The sequence below is a fragment of the Eumetopias jubatus genome, unplaced genomic scaffold (assembly GCF_037043125.1).
Source record: "Eumetopias jubatus isolate StellerSeaLion01/CBP00866 unplaced genomic scaffold, mEumJub1_p1.0 scaffold_2, whole genome shotgun sequence".
Lineage (NCBI taxonomy): Eukaryota > Metazoa > Chordata > Mammalia > Carnivora > Otariidae > Eumetopias > Eumetopias jubatus.
The window spans coordinates 201226697-201244100 of NW_028274808.1; the positions used below are offsets into that span (position 1 = coordinate 201226697).

The 17404-nt window shown below is 42.8% G+C and overlaps 1 protein-coding gene across 1 annotated transcript in view; it reads left to right on the forward strand.

The window, feature by feature from the left end:
• LOC114196851 (DNA polymerase nu) overlaps positions 1-17404 on the forward strand; it is a 97667-nt gene that overhangs the window by 16615 nt on the left and 63648 nt on the right. The window contains exons 5-7 of the mRNA XM_028087656.2: positions 3802-3858; positions 4757-4810; positions 5449-5514. Coding sequence (XP_027943457.2) covers positions 3802-3858; positions 4757-4810; positions 5449-5514 — 177 coding nt within the window. The remainder of the gene's footprint in view (positions 1-3801; positions 3859-4756; positions 4811-5448; positions 5515-17404) is intronic.

Genomic DNA, 17404 nt, shown 5'->3' on the forward strand with positions numbered 1-17404 from the left:
CCTCCCCCCACCCTGGTATTTTCACTGTCCCCGTAGTTTTGCGTTTTTCCAGAATGTCCTGTAGATGGAACCATACAGTATGTAGCCTTTTCAGACTGGCATCTTTCCCTTAGTCATGTGCATTGAAAGTTCCTCCATGTCTTTCCTAGTGGATAGCTCATTTCTTTTTAATGATGAATAAGAGTCCATTGTCTGGTTGGACCACAGTTATTACCCATTCACCTACTGAAGGACATCTTGGTTGCTTCCAGGTTTTGGCAATGAGGAAGAATGCTACTATAAGCATCTGTGTACAGGTTTTTGTGTGGACGTAAGTTTTCAGCTCCTCTGGGTAAATACCAAGGAGCATGATTGCTGGATCGTATGGTGAGAGTATATTGAATTTTGCAAGAAACTGACAAACTGTTTTCCAAAGTGGCTGCACCATTCTGCCTTCCCACGAGCCGTGGATGAGAGTTCCTGCTGCTCCACATCCTCGCTAGCATGTGGTGTTGTCAGGGCTTTGGATTCTGCCCATCCTAACAGATGTTAGCCATGTCCTGAAAAGTCCACTCTTAAAGCTGGTTGGAGGAGGGAGGAGTCTCGTTAATAGGCTGTTACTATAGTGTGAGGGCAGAAGTCTTTGTGGTCCAGCTGACAGCTGTGAAGATGGAGCAGCGGAAGAATTTCCAGAGCATTTTTAGAGCAGAAAGGAACTCTAAGTGTGAGTTCATGTGAGCATCAACAAAAGACTGTGGGGGTAGCTCTTGGTTTTCTTAGTTGTGCAACTGAGCAGAGAGAACAGGCCATTACTCAGGGAAAACTGGGAGAGGAACAATTTCCTGGGGTGGGGGTGGGGTCAAGCATTCACCTTGGACTTACTAAGACAGAGATGTCCAGAAGACACGGGCACAGAGATGTCACAGGAGCGGTCAGGTCAGTGAAAAGTCTTGTGCTGGAAGTGGTCAGCCAGTTTTTAGTAAAGTTGCCCTGGGATGGTGGTCCCCTACCCTGGCCCAAGCTTTGGAAAAACACTAATGCCCAGGCTGACGACTGATCCACAGAATCGTGTCTGTGGGTTGGACGGCCCAGACCCAGGCATGTTTTTGAAGCTCCCGGCTGTTTTTCATAAGCCGGCCAGCATTGATAACTGCAGAACCTAACGCTGAGAAACTGACCCATAGAGGTCAGGGAAAGAGGAGGCGCCAACAAGAGGCTGCAGATTGGCCATAGAAAGAAAGGAGCCGAGAAGAATGTGCTGTCAGGAGCCAACACGGACTGTGTGATAAAGCTCGCAGGGCGGCAGACGGCTGCGGAACTGCCTCTGATCGTGAACCAATGCTGGTAGGGCTTTGTCCAAAGTTTTATGAGATCAAATACTTAAATCTTTCCAAGGGTTCTCGGACGGCTGAAGTAGGGATATACAGAGAGACTGTGGTTAGATGAGTAAGGTATCAAGATAAGGAGAGCTAGCCGATCTTAAGCAGGTTTCTTGGCTAAGTGTTTTCATGTACTGTCATCCCCCTGGGGATAGCTTTTCTAAGTAAACGGCAATTCTGGATTGTACTGAGGTAGGGTGCCTCCCCCTGGGCAGCGCCTACTCCCATGACACCAGTGTCGGCTCTCCGGGTTATGATTCTGTGGCCAGCCAAGACCCTTGGGTCCTCAGTCTTTATTAAAACAGACGGGGATGCAACTTCATGCCTTACACTGTTACATGAGAGTTAGCCCAACCTGATTTACAGATTCAAAACAATCTTAGCAGCAGTTTTTTGGAGAAGCTGGCAAGCTGATTCCCAAATTGACATGGAAATGCAAAAAACTAAGAGCCACTGTGATCTTGGGAAGCACTACTGGAGGACTTAGGCTGTTGGACATCAAGACTAATCCTAAATCAATAGGGATTGCCAGGAACTAAGTAGCACAGGCTAGTGTTGATTGGAGCATGAACAAACAGGCCAGTGGACCCAGGATGGGGAGTCCACACGTGCGTATGAAAGGCACAATCTCTGAGAGGGTGGCTTTGCCAAGGAGTGAATAAGGAGGGCTCGTTCCATAAATGACCCCTCTTTCACACCATACACAAAAATAAACTCCAAGCAAATTGTACATCTAAATACAAAAAGCAAAACAATGAAGATTGCATAAGATAACCATAAGGGAATATCCTCAAGACCCTGAGGTGGGGGCGCCTGGGTGGCTCAGATGGTTAAGTGTCTGCCTTCGGCTCAGGTCATGATCCCAGGGTCCTGGGATCGAGCCCCACATCGGGCTCCCTGCTCAGCGGGGAGCCTGCTTCTCCCTCTGCTTCTCTCTCTCTCTCTCTCCCTCTGTCTCTCATGAATAAATAAATAAAATCTTTAAAAAAAAAAAAAAGACCCTGAGGTGGGTGAATGTTCCTAAACAGAACACAAGATGCATTACCCATACAGGAAAAGATTGATAAATTTGGCAATAGTAGAATTAAGAATCTCTGTTTATGAAGAGATGCCATTAAACAAGTAAATAAGCAAGTCACAGAATGCAGGGAGATTTCCAGTAAATGTAACCAGCTGAAGAAAACACTGTCCAGAATAACAAATTCCTACAAATCAAGGGGGGGGGGAAGACATGCAAACCAATTTTTTAAATGAGCAAAAAACATCAACAGGGGTTTAATGAGAGAAGATACCTAATTAGTCAATGAGTATGTGAATACTGTCCAAGTATATTAGTCACTGGGGAAATACATATAAAACTACCATGCAGTATCACTTCACATTTACCAGAATGGCTAACATTAAGGCCTGGGACATGTGTTGGCAAAGATGTGGGGCAACTGGAACATCCACATGGTGCTGGTGGGGAACAGACGGGTGCCTTCACTTGGGAGAACTGGCTGGTGTTGCCTCTGCTTCAGTTGGCCCTGCGATTCCATTCCTCTCTCTGTTTCTGCTCAACAGAACTGCAGACATATGTTAACCAAAATCGGGCTCCACAATGTTCACAACAGCACTACTCATCATGGCCCGTAAACAACCCACTAGTATCCATCAACGAGAAAATATAGTTGTCCTACATTCAAACAAACAATTGAAAACAGGAGTACAAGTAAATGAAATGCTGCTTCATACAACACAGGTGAACCTTAAAACCACCCTGTTGAACAAAACCACACACACAGAGTGTCTGTCCTGTTGCATGGATACGAAGTTCGAAAGCTGGGAAAAGTGGCCTTGATGGTGGAGGTCAGAGTGGTGGCTACCTGCAGGGGAGGGGCAGGGACCCGCAGGGGACCTGGAATGTTCCGTGTGCATTGCCTTACCCAAGCATGTTCACTTTGTGGTAATTGAACAAACCACGTTCTTAGGATCTTGTGTTGTCCTATATGTAATATTTTGACCTTTTAAAATTAGTTTTAAAATCCATAATCCTATTCTGATGTTACCTCCCTGCCATTATGCCTGGATAACTGTAATTGAAACTCATTGGGTGTTCCTAATAAACTCTTGAGTTACGTATTTGTAGGCATTTTCTTAGTTTATTCTCCTACGTGGTATTTTACATACCCTGGATTTAGATTTCATGAATTTAAATCTCAGAAGCAATCTTATTTCCAAGCTTGTGTGAAATTCCTTTAGCTCTCATATGTACAGCAATGATTTTGTAAGGGACTTAGATTAAGACACTTGATAAACTGAATTTATTATGAATCTTCACTTTGGAAAATATGGTCAATACAGACCATTTATTATTAGGATTTTCTCCAGCTGAAAATAAGTGTTCAAAATGTTAAAATTAAATGAAGGAATTATATTGGTGACATTTATTCTCATTTTTCAGTTAAGTGCTGTGCAGGACCTTCATCCATTACCCAAGATAATTTTGGAATATAGACGGGTAAGTTCCCTTTGTGTGTGAGTGAGTTGGTGAGGGAGGGGAGCCATCTGGCCCCACCTCTGATAAGAGCCATCAGTCCATAATCACAGCAGTAGCCCTGGCAGTGTTCTGAGGGGAACAGAGCTTGTTCAAGCCGGCCTGGTTCCAGCGCTGCTCTCGTGCACCCCGCCTGGCACTACGCCACAGGGTCCCACGCGGACGAGGACGGATGAAGATGGGAAGGGGACGTGTGTGTTGTCATCGGGTGACTTCGCTGTGGACTAGACTCCACCAGCACAGAGTTCAGAAGCCTCTCTCGAGGGCCTCCTCCCGCTCCCCAGCCCCGGGCCTGGCAAGGTTCCCTGCGGCCCTCTGAACACGTTGGCTCGCTTGTCCTCTGACATGCCCCCTTCTTCCTCAGCACCCAATGCTTCCTCTGTCCACGCACCTGCGTGTGTTCTCTGTTGTTTGTGAACCGCGCCCATAGCTTGGCTGCCGCTTGTACCATCAGTCTGTCACTCCCTGAACCTGTGGCCTGCTGCTCTCCTGAGGTGTGGCAGCCGACAGGGCTTGGTCATGGCACCAAATGGACTTCTCCTTGAAGGGACGAAACGATTGGAAAAGAACTAAAGGCACCCTAGGGGATGCGGGAGGGTGGGTACCCAGGGCTCCCCATTTATCTCTGCAACGTTTCTGTGAAAAGAATCATTCCAGAATTATTCTGGAAAGAGGGTAGGGTGCCGTCTTTCTCTGTGGGTCATTGTTATTTAATTGTGGGTACCACACCAGCCTGTTGCGGAGCCTCCTGGAGCTGACACTTGAACGCCACATGCCCAGCGCTCTGTGGAACACTGCTCTGATGCTTGTTCCTGCTGGATGCTGAAACAAGAAAATGATTACTCTTGTCTGTGTAACCTAGGTTCACAAGATCAAATCAGCCTTTGTGGATGGATTACTAGCTTGCATGAGAAAGGTAACTGAGCTAAATGAGATCCTGTGCCCAGGAATGTGGTTTCCACGTGGCTTCAGATACATGTACAATTTCCTGAAATTTTAGTTAACGATGAAATCACCAAATATTCTTGAGCTGTGAACCATGATTTTGTTATTACTCGGGTCTCTTTATAGCCTGAGTGGTCATCATGCCCTCAGACCTGGAGCTGCATGTACACCAAAGCCCTGGGGTTTCCCAGGCACTGTGACACTTGTCACTGAGCCTCTTCCTGCGCCCATTGCAGGGAAGGAGGAGGAGCCTGCAGGCAGAGGTGTTCCGTCTGGGCCCCTGTCTTGGCTGCACAGCCCCACCTGGAGTCTATGCTGAGCCCCCGTGGCACATGGTCCTCCTCTCCCCATGCTCAGGGGCTTGAAGGGACCTGAAGACCCACATGTCCTGTTGCAGTTTCTGCATGGGTTAGGGGGAACCTCCTTGTTGGTCAGCAGTTGGCTGACACCCAGAGACCTTTCAGGGTTGGGGGCTTCGGGCCAGCAGCTTGTGGACATCTGCAGGAGAGCAGTGAGTGTGTGCTGTGTGCAGGGAGACTAAGGGTCACTGTGCTCTTGACTTCACATGACATTGCCAGCGCTGAAACTGATTCTTCTTAACTGATAAAGGGCTCCATTTCCTCTACGTGGAATCAGACTGGAACTGTGACCGGAAGACTTTCAGCCAGGCATCCGGTAAGTTAGCGCCCATTGGTAGACGCCAGTTTCTGTGCCTCGGAGTTGAGTTTTTGCCTGTATGTGTGTTTGCCTGTGCACTTTCTGTTTCTAAGAGAGGGACCCATGTTGTTAGCTGTGTTTTACTCTGTTGATCCACTGAGCTGATACTCACTTAGCACCTGCTCTGTTTTGGGAACATAGTGGGGGAACAAGACACATACTCCCTGTTGTCATGATGTGTTGAGTTAGTGAGGGGTCCTTTCCATCCAGAGAGTCATGCGTGCTGGGGTTGAGGGCAAAAGGGACACCCCGTTCCCACTTCCCCTTCCTCATCTTCACATTTGTACTGGACAGGAAGCTTCTGAGGTCCAGAGATGTGTTGAAATGTCTGATGTTCTGATGACCTCCTCCATTTCTTTGTTGTTGTTCCAGACTGCCTCTGATGAAAAAAGCTGTAAATACCCTTGAATTTATGATGCAGCTTTAATAACACTCAAAGCAATTAGCTTTTTAAATGGCTTTATATTTTTTAATTAAAGATGATTCATTACTAATTTTTCATCTCAGAACAGTTCCTTAAGTGCAGAAATGTAAAAACAAACAAAAACTAATAAAAGTCACCTATTATTCCACCATGCAGAATTAACTGTGGTTAACATTTTGGTGTCTATCCTTATTGACTTTTTGCTAAGTACATATATTTATAAAATACTGTTTTTCTACCAAAATAAAACCTCACTTTTATACTTCTCAATTTTGTTTATCATGTCTTGATATCATACATTAATACTGACCTGAATCTATATTTAGATTTAAACATTTGAATTATTTAAATATATGAATTGAATACATTAATTATTTAAATATGCACTGTAAAAATATATACATATGAGTATATATTTGTGATAAATTCAAATAGTGTGGACATGTGTAGAAAAAAACTTCAGTGCCCTTTCCTTTCCGTTCACGACACATCTGTCTACCCTGTGGGTCCCGTCACTGGTCTGGACCACATCCTGCCAGCCTTCATCTGGCCTCTACGTGTGTGGGTACCCAGTGCTCACCGTGGGTGGTCATGTGGGGCTGGGTGGGCTCACACCTGCAGGAGCCACGGCCCTGCTCAGGGCCCTATGCTCTCTGGACTTTGCACCCACCTTAGGAAGGTCTTTTTTTGGACACCCCACTTTAGAGAGCTCTTCTGTGGTCTTTACCTGGCTCACCACAAGCAGTTCTAACACTAGTGCCTCCTCGGAAAGCAGGTGCCTACTGCACCTTTTCTCTTAGCTGCCGCTTCTCATCAAAGAGTAATTTATGAGTTCTACTGGGAAAACGCACTTTTTTTTTTTAAGGTTGGTTTGTTTTTTTGTTTGTTTGTTTTTTTGACAAAGAGACACAGCAAGAGAGGGAACACAAGCAGGGGGAGTGGGAGAGGGAGAAGCAGGCTTCCCGCAGAGCAGGGAGCCCGATGTGGGGCTCCATCCCAGGACCCTGGGATCATGACCTGAGCTGAAGGCAGTTGCCTAACAACTGAGCCACACAGGCGCCCCTGGGAAAACACACTTTTTATGAGGTCCTTGCTTTTGCCTGTACAGCATGTAAGTTCGTATTTTCTATTACATTTCCAGGTTAATCTCTTGCTGTGTTTTATTCTCTTGCAGTAATCTCCAGTGTCTCTGGTTTGTGGGTAGCACTCCTCCCAAGTTTTTAGTGATGCTCTTGTTTTTTTTATTTTCTGTTATTTCAGTTGAATTTTTGGAAGGAGAAGGTATAACATAATGTGTGCATTTGGCCACTACTTTCCACTGGAAGTCCACATCATCATTTTAACAGCTACTTTACACCCCACTTGATGGCTGTCCCTGGTGACGGTCGTTTAGATTGTTTTCAGTTGTACTTATTTTATACAGAGATGCCATAAACATACGTGTATGGTTTGGGTTTTTTTTGGAACATTTTTCTAATAATTTCCATAGCATTCCCAGAGATGGAATTCCTGAGTCAAAATATACGTGTATTTTTAGGGCTTTACATTATAGGTTGTGTTTCTTACCTTCCTTGTTAGGTGGGAGCCCTTTCTTTTCAACTGTGTCCATCCTGAGTGGAAGTAGAAGCCCCCATCTGATCATTTTCATCCACCTAAAACCCTCATTCTTTGAGTTCTCTTTGCATCGAGTGGTTCATTGATCAGTATTTGCTTTATCAAAACCCCGGTCTAGTATCCTCCTAGACATTCCCTGTACTTGTCCTGATGGCCACTACTTGGTGTTTTAACTGCCTGTTGACTTCTGTTTACCCTGTTAGATTGTATGTTCCATGAGAACAGGGACTTTTTGCCTCTTTTGTCGACTTACTCCCCATCGTGGCCTGGCTCTGCACCTGGTAGGCACCAAGTACTTACTGAGAGAAAACCTGGGTGTGTGATCCACCCTTGACTTGCCTTCCCATGTCTCAAAGTCGCGTGGTTTGGAATCATCATCAGGATTGCCACATGTTAACAGTGTATGCCCAGCCTCTTCCCCGAGCTGGACTGTCATGTTCTCCATCCTGGCTGGGAGTTGGTCATTAGCCTCAATTCTCTTCTTCCCTTGACTCAGATTCTTTAGGGGTCATGCATGTCAATCTTTGTTTTGTGTGTCTCTCTTGGACCTATCATATTTTTATGAAGGCCTGCTCCTGGGCAGGTGCGGAGGACCTCTCTCTTCTTACTGCACTTGCCAGGAGCCACATTCTCACCATTTCTTCATCTCCTAATACCTCCTTGTCGGGTGTGGCCAACAAGATGCCCCTCCTAATGTTTCTGCATCGACAGGCCAGTTTTTGTCACTGCCCTTGTGTCACTGTCGTGCCACTTGCACTGAGTGGTTCCGGCTCAGAATTCACCCATGTTTTGTAATTCAAAATATCTGACCTCACAAATTGTATTGTTATGAATTCTTTAATATCCCAAGTGTTCAGTCATCTTCTATGTTAGCTTTGTTGTCGCAAATGGCAAGATCGCCTTCTTTTTATGGCTGAGTAACATTCCATTGTATATACATACCATATCTTCTAAATCCATTCATCCATCAGTGGACACTTGGGTTGCTTCCGTATCTTAGTTATTGTAAATAATGCTGCTATAAACATAGGGGTGTGTGTGTGTCTTTTCAAATTCATGTTTTTGTTTGCTTCAGGCAATTACCCAGTAGTAGAATTACTGGATTATACGATAGTTCTATCTTTAATTTTTTGAGAAGTCTCCACCCTGTTTCCACAGTGGCTGCACCAATTTACATTCCCACCAACAGTGCACGAGGGTTCCCTTTTCTCCAATCCTTGCCAAAACTTGTTATTTCTTGTCTTTTTGATAATAGCCATCCTAACAGGTATGAGATAATATCTCTTCATGGTTTTGATTTGCATTTACCTGATGATGAGTGATGTTGAGCATCATTTCATGTGCCTGTTGGCCATCTGTATGTCTTCTTTGGAAGAATGTCTATTCAGGTCCTCTGCTCATTTTTTAATCAGATTGGTTTTTTTTGCTATTGAGTTGTTTGAATTCCTTATATATTTTGGATATTAACCCCTTATAGGATATATGGATATATTTACATATATTATATTTATATATTTATATATATAGGATATATTTACAATTTTTTTCCCATGCAGTAGGTTGCCTTTTTTTTTCTCTTTGCAGAAGCTTTTTTAGTTTGATCTACTCCCACTTGTTTATTTGTGCTTTTGGAGTGGGATCAATGCTAAGACTGATGTCAAGAAGCTTACCACCTATGTTTTCTTCGAGGAGTTTTATGGTTTCGGGTCTTACATTCAAGTCTTTAATCTATTTTGTGTTAATTTTTTTACATGGTGTAAGATAGTAGTCTAGATTCATTCTTTTGCATGTATCTGTCCAGGTTCCTCAACACCATTTATCAAAGAGACTGTCTTCTCCCCATTGGATATTCTTGACTCCTTTGTTGTAAATCAATTGACCATATAATTATGGGTTTATTTCTGGGCTCTCTATTCAGTTCTGTTGGTCTGTATGTCTATTTTAATGCCACTATGTATTAATATTTTTAAAGGATTTTTGTGTATATATATTCATGAGAAATACAGATCTGTTTTTATCTGGTTTGGATACCAGGATAACACTAGTTTCATGAAATAGGAAATGTTCCTTCCTCTTGCATTTTCTGGAAGATATTGTGTGGAATTTGTGTTAATTCTTTAAATAGGGATGCCTGGGTGGCTCAGTCCATAGAGCATGTGTCTCTTGATCTCAGGGTTGTCACTTTGAGCCCCACGTTGGGTGTAGAGACTACTTAAAAATAAATCTTAAAAAAAATTCTTCTTTAAGTATTTGGTAGAATTTGCTAATAAAATTGTCTGGACCTGGAAGTTTCTTTTTGGAGAGTTTTGAAATTATGTGTTCAATTTTACCAATATTTATAGGGTTATTCATAGTATCTTGTTTCCTATTGGGTAAATTTTGGTCGGTTGTATTTTTTAAAAAAATTTGTGAAATTGATGTGCATATAGTTGTTTGTAGCATTCCCTTAACATTTTGATGTCTGCAGGATCTGTAGTGATGTCCCCTATTTCATTCCTGATATTGGTAATTTGTGTCTTCTCTCTTTTTTCTTTATCAGTCTAGATAGAGTTTTATCAATGTTATTGATCTTTTCAACGAACCAGCTATTTGTTTCAGTGGGTTTTCTGTTTTCAATTTTCCTGATTTCTGTTGTTTAGTCTTTCCTTTCTTCTGCTTGATTTGGGTTTATTTTGCTTTACTTTTGCTAAGTTCTCCAGGTGCAATTTTAGATTGTTGCTTTAAGACTTTTCCTTTTTTCTCATGTATACATTTTTTGTGCTATAAAATTTCCCTCTCCCCCACTGTTCTAACTATATCCCACAAATTTTTATATATTGTATTTTGTCAAAGAAAAATTGCAACAGAGTTAAACAGGCAAGGAAGAGCTTATTCAAGATTATTGCAGTAGGGGAGAGAGACTGAACTCAACTCCAAATACAGCAAGGGCACCTGGGGATTTACGGCCAGTAGGGAGGTGGACAGAGTCACTGGGTAGAAAATTACTAAGAGGAACTTGGCCAGGTATAAAGGGTGGGAGGATTCATGCTAAATTGCTTGCTAAACTCAGCCACAGTGTTTTTCTGTGGTATTTGTCTTGCTGGGCTGTCCCCTTTCTGTCCTTTGGCTAGAGAGAGCAGGCTCCTCCCCTCCCGTGCAACCTTGAGAAGGAGAAGCATGAGTGGAGGGTCAGCACTGACCGAGTGCTTTTCCCCAAGTGTCTACAACCTGGGTGATTGTTACCGCTTGTCCAAGTATTCATTTAAATATGTCCAGTGGCAAACAACAGAAAATCAAACCCAAAAGGATCTAAACTATCAAGGTATTTCTCAGCTTACCTAACTTAGAAGTCCAAGGAAGGGCTAGCTTCAGGCAAGATTTGATCTGGCAGCCAAAGTTATACAGTAGGTCCAGCTTCTGTCCCCCATTTCCCAACTTCTCTTCCTCAGCATCCCAGCAAGTCTTGGCAAAAACTGCTTAGTTTCTCCCCAGTGGGATGAACATATCTCTCCGTGTAGCTTCCATGAAAGGAGGAGGAAGCATCTTTTGCAGATGCCCTCAGCAAGCAACTCCTTGCATCTCTCTGAAATAGCCCAAGCCACCCTTAAACTGGTTACTGTGGCCACGAGATGGCCTCTGCTGGCTGGCCTAAAGGTGGGGGCCCTTAATGACAATCTGAGTGTCATTTTCTAAAGAAGAAGGAAAAGAATACTTGTGGCCCCAGTAGCCAGTATCTCCACATGTGACAAGACTATGGGTTTTTCTAGCTATCAGCACAAATAAGAAGTATCGTTCTAGCAGGAAATGTTCTGTTCTGTTTTCCAGTGCTCCTGCCATTCTTAGGTTGTTACTCTGTAAAGAGTCTTCAGAAATTTGCCTTCAGGTTCAGGCGGCACCACCCAATGAAGAGTTTTGCTTTCCAGATACAATATTTGAGCCCTATTTCATTATTACCTATATAAATTTTAAAATAGCTAATTCGAAGTAGTTCTATTTAGGGTCTTTACATTGTTGGCATGTGATTTTTCTGCTTACCTGATGAATATCTCCCACATAATATCATTGTACTATCAAATTATTATCAAGATTTTCATAAGTCATATAATTATTGCTAACTCTGCAGCACCATTTGAAACCCAAATGAGATGTTTTTATCTTTATACTTTGTTATTTTCGGGATGAAATATTTTCCAATTTCTGTTTAGAGTAAAAGGAGCAGTCCCCTCATTCTCCGTGGATCACTTCACAGTAGAGCATCTGACTCTTGGTTTCAGCCCGGGTCATGATCTCAGGGTTGTGAGAATGCTCCATGCATCGGGCTCTGCGTTCAGCACAGAGTCTGCTTTTTTCTCTCACCCTCTCCCTCTTCTCTCTCTCTCTCTCTCTCTCTCTCATAAATAAATAAATCTTAAAAAAAAAAAAAAGCCACAGTGATTTCGTCCTTTTATGCTAAATCTTCCTCAGTTCCCCCGGTGGCTCAGGTGGGAGCCCTGCTTTTCTAGCCCATTGCCAGGTCCTGTGGAGTGTGCCTCCCGGGCATTGCTCTTCACTGCCCTCTTCATCCCACTCACCTCAGCTGTCTTTGTGGGCCCTCCCACTCTCCTGCCCAGCAGCCAGACAGCCTCACAGGCCAGCCACATTCTCTACTCCTTACCTGGTGTCCAGGGCTCCTGGTGTTCTAACCCCTGCCTCCCTCTCCAACCCATTTCCTCCTACTGCCCATTCATTCATTCTTTCATTCAACAGATGTTTATTGAGCACTTCTTACATGCTAGGCTGTTCAAGGTGCTTGTGCTGAATGCATATCATAATCTCTACCCTTGTGGAGTCTGGGGGCTGGAGGGCATGAGCAGACAGCAAACATACTAAATAAATTCTGGTATGAAAGATGACAAGATGTTGTGGAAAATACAGAGTTGCAGAGGCAAGGATCAAAAGCACAGGGGAAGACGATGCTCATGAGGGGAGACAGAGAGGCACTGACGGAGGAGGTGATGACCAAACAAAAGCTCTAAGGTGAAGGAATGGGCCACCTGGAGCCATGTGGATGTAGGGGAGGTACATCTCAGTGCACGCCAAGGCCATCTGAGCCCCTCACCCAGTCCCCAGCTCCACACAAGGCAGGGCCCATGCTGGTCTTGGGGCTGCAGATCAGATCAAGTGCAGGAGTGTTAGCCCAGTGCAAACTACTATCTTGGGTATGTCCGTGTGGCCCTTACCCTGTTCTCTGTACCAGTTGTTCTTTCTATGGTTTTGCTGCCATGGTTTTTACTTGTTTTGTTTTCCCTCGTATTCTTAAAAAAAATGATTTCAGGAAAAATCTGGCACTATTTGACAGAACCCCAGAGGCAGCTGAGCACTGGTTTGGGGTAGACCTGAGTTCAAATTCCAGCTCAATTGTTAACAGTATGCCTCTAGCTGGAAACTTCAATTCCCAACCATGAAATAATAAAAATAATGCCTTCTTTGCCAGGTTATTGTGAAGATTATTTACTTTTCATTTCATTCATCCAACTAATATTTGTTGATTGCCCCTGTGTGCCAGGAAGGGTCATAGGTGATGAGGACACAGGCATGACACCACAGGCATGGCCTTGCCCTCAGGAGGCTGCATCCTGCTGGAGTGCAGTTTTGTTCTTTTGTTCCTGACAGCCCATCAGAGGCACCTCAGGTGGTGCTTGGAAGCTGCTGCTGCTGTCACAAAGAGATCAGGACAAAGGGAAGCCAGGTGTGCCCCTCATGATTATCACTGCCATTCAGCCTCATTCCAGAGGCTTCAAGGACGTACGATAGAGACAGGTCTGCCATCACTGTTGCTGTATTTCTGCCGCCTCCTTGGTATTGCATCTGCAGTTTGGACACTTTGGCCACACTGCAGAGGACTGATGGTGGCCGTCTCCAGGCCCACAAAGCACCTGAGTAGGAGGGCCATGGGAGAACGGACCTCCTGGGTGTAACTGCCTTCCCCCGTAGTTAAAAGTATTCCTTGGTTGGCATTTTCACTTACAACTGCTGACATTTTAACAAATGCCAAATTGTACACTTAAAATGTCACCTCTGCACCTTGCCTGGTGGTGAATGTGAAATAAAGGGTGTTAACATTGAATTTTTCTAGATCAGTTCTCTTATTTTTTTTTAAGCGCACTGAAGTTCACCAGGAAAACAAATGCTAAGAGTGTGCCCAGTTTTTATTACTAGGTGCTTTTTCTCTCCAGCCATAATGGGGCCCAAAGCAGTCTATGGATCCTGAGAAAAGAGAATCAGGTACAGAGCACAGGGCATTTCCTGTAGTGGGTCTCAGTGTCCCAGAGACTCTGGCTGTGTTTATTTATACAGGGGGCTTGGAAGTGGTTCTCATACCACTTGTGATGTGTACATTAAAGCAGAAAAATTTATAACTTAGAGGAGAATAAAGTCCCAATTTACTCTTACTTTCCATAGTTTGGGAAACTTAAAGCAGTTATTCTGACAAATGGTCATGTTGCTATGCGCTCACTCTGCATTCTGCTCTAGATTGCTCAAAAGGCTCATGGGCCTGGTCCAGACTACTGCACATTAGGGGGACCCAGGAGATTAAAATTTTCACTGCATGTTTATTCAACATAGTACTGGAAGTCCTGGCTGCAGCCATCAGACAAGAAAAAGAAATAAAAGGCATCCAGATTGGTAAGGAAGAAGTAAAACTTTCACTATTTGCAGATGACGTGATAGTATATATAGAAAATCCTAAAATCTCCAACAAAAAACTGTTAGAACTGATAACTGAATTCAGTGAACTTGCAGGATACAAAATTAATATATAGAAATCTGTTGCATTTCTATATCCTAATAACCAAGTAGCAGAAAGAGAAATTTAAAATACAAACTCATTTACAATTGCACCCTAGGAATAAACTTAACCAGTGAAGTGAAAGACCTGTACTCTGAAAACTACATAACATTGATGAAAGAAGTTGGAGGAGACACAAATAAATGGAAAAATATACCATGCTCATGGATTGGAAGAATTAATATTGTTAAAATGCCCATACTATACAAAACAATCTACAGATTCAGTGCAATTCCTAACAAATTGACAAATAGCATTTTCCACAGAACTAGAATAAATAATACCAAAATTTGTATGGAATACAAATTACAGACCCCAGATAGCCAAAGCATTCTTAAGAAAGGAGAACAAAGCTGGAAGTGTCACAATTCCAGGTCTCAAGATATACTACAAAGCTATAGTAATCAAGACAGTATGGTACTGGCACAAAAACAGACACATAGATCAGTAGAACAGGATAGAGAGCCCAGAAATAAACCCACACTTACATGGTTGATTAATCTATGACAAAGGAGGCAAGAATATCCAATGTCTCTTCAATAAATGGTTCGGGGAAAACTGGACAGATACATGCAAAAGAATGAAACTGGGTCACAAAATAAACACAAAAATAAAGTTAAAATGGATTAAAGACCTAAATATGAGACCTGAAAGTATAAAAATCCTAGAAGAAAACATAGGAGTAATCTCTTTGACATCTACTGTTACAACATTTTTCTAGATATGTCTCCTGAGACAGGGGAAACAAAAACAAAAATAAACTATTGGGAGTCCTCCAAAATAAAAAACTTTTGCACAGCAAAGGAAATCATCAACAAAATGAAAAAGCAATTTAGTGAATGGGAAGTGGAAATAATATATCCAATAGAGGGATAATATCTAAAATGGAAGGAATTTTACAACTCAACACACACACACACACACACAAACTATTCCAATAAAAAATGGACAGAGAACCTGTAGACATTTTTCCAAAGAAGACATCCATATGGCCAACAGACACATGAAAAGATCTCAACATCACTCGGCATCAGGGAAATACAAATCAAAACCACAATGAGATACCACCTCACACCAGTCAGGATGGCTAAAATCAAAAACACAAGAAACAGGTGTTGGTGAGGATGCTGAGATAAAGGGACTCTCGTGTACTGTTGGTAGGAATGTAAATTGGTGCAGCCACTGTGGAAACACTATGGAGGTTTCTCAATAAATCAGAAATAGAAATACCATATGATCCAGTAATTCTACTAGGGTATTTACCCAAAGAAAACAAAAACACTAATTTGAAAAAAGAATGAAAAAAAAAAAAAAGAATGTGATCAGGTGGGAGACAGGACAATGTCATACACTAGATTTAGGGTATATTTTGGTCTGCTGGAAGAAACTGTATCCCAAAATTTTAAAGAGAGAAAAACATATATATATAGAAAAAAAATAAAGTTAAATACAATGAAGAGATAGAATATGACTATAAAAATGAAAAATTAAAAAAGATTTTAAAAAAATTGATAAGATGTTGGTTGAAAAAGGAAAGAAGAAAAATTCAACTAAAAAAATAGAAAAAGAATAAAGAAAATTTAAAAAATTAACTTTGAAAGACTAAAGCATCATGGGAAAAAAAACATGAATTCTATGTGCTGTATTCCCCTAGCGTTGGGGTTTTGCTGTTCTCATTGATCAGTAAACTTGGTCTTGGCTGGCTGTTCTTGCTGATCTTCTGGGGGAGGGGCCTGTTGCCGTGGTTCCTGAACGTCTTTGCTGGAGGCGGAATTGCCCCACCCTTGCCAGGGGCCAGACTAAGTCATCTGCTCGGTGGGAGCTTTTGTTCCCTGAAAGCTTTCCGTACTGCTTTGGAGGACAGAGTGAGAATGGCGGCCTCCCAATCTCTGGTCCTGCAGGAGCAGAGAACTTGGGGCCCCACTCCTCAGTGCGCCCTCAGAGAAAAGCAGTCAATCACTCCTGTCTCCTTGGTCTCTGGCTGCATTCTGTGCTCACCTGGCCTGTGACCGAGTGCAAAAACCCTAATTTGAAAAGACACATGCACCCCTGTGTTCATTTTAGCATGATTTGCAATAGCCAAGATATGGAAGCAACCCAAGAATCCATCGACTGATGAATGGATAGAGAAGATGTGGTCTATATATACAATGGAGTATTACTCATCCATAAAAAGGAATGAGATCTTGCCATTTGCAACAATGTGGTTGGACCTTGAGGGTATTAAGCTAAGTGAAGTTAAGTCAGACAAAGACAAATACCGTATGATTTCACTTATATGTGGATTCTAAAAAACAAAACAAACAGATCTGCCAAAAAAAGAAAAAAGCAGACTCTTAAATAGAGGGAATAAATTGGTGGCTGCCAGAGGGAAGGTGGGTGAGGAGATGCATGAAATAGATGAAGGGGATTGAGAGTACAAACCCACAGTTATAAAATAAGTCACATAGATGAAAAGTACAGCACAGGGAATATAATCATTAATATCATAATAACGTCTGGTGACAGATGGGGACTACACTTGTCGTAATGAACACTGGGTAATATACAGAATTTGTTGCACACTTGAAACTAATATAACATTGTATGTTAATTATACTCAAAAAAAAAGTCTTTTTTCACTGAGTGGTCAGCGTGAGGGGACTAGCCGATGGCAGATACTAAAGACTCACCCTAACAAGCCAAGTACGCCGATTATATTGCCTTCACACCATGGCATTCAGATGTTGTCTCCTCATGTCAGGTGGGTGCCAGCCTCTCTCCTGAGGAGATTAATACTGACAGTATTAATCTGTGTCTGCAAGGGCTTTGACATTTCTTTCTTCTTCCTCAGAAAGGCACAGCTCCTCCTTGTATTAAAATCTAGCTTTGGTCTTTGACAGCATCCATTTGCTAGTCAGGTCTGACCTGGATGCCACCATGGGCATGTCACAGCCGTGATCCCGCCTACATCCCTGGTGTGCTGGGTCTTTGCCACATTCAGATGGTCACCAAATGGGATC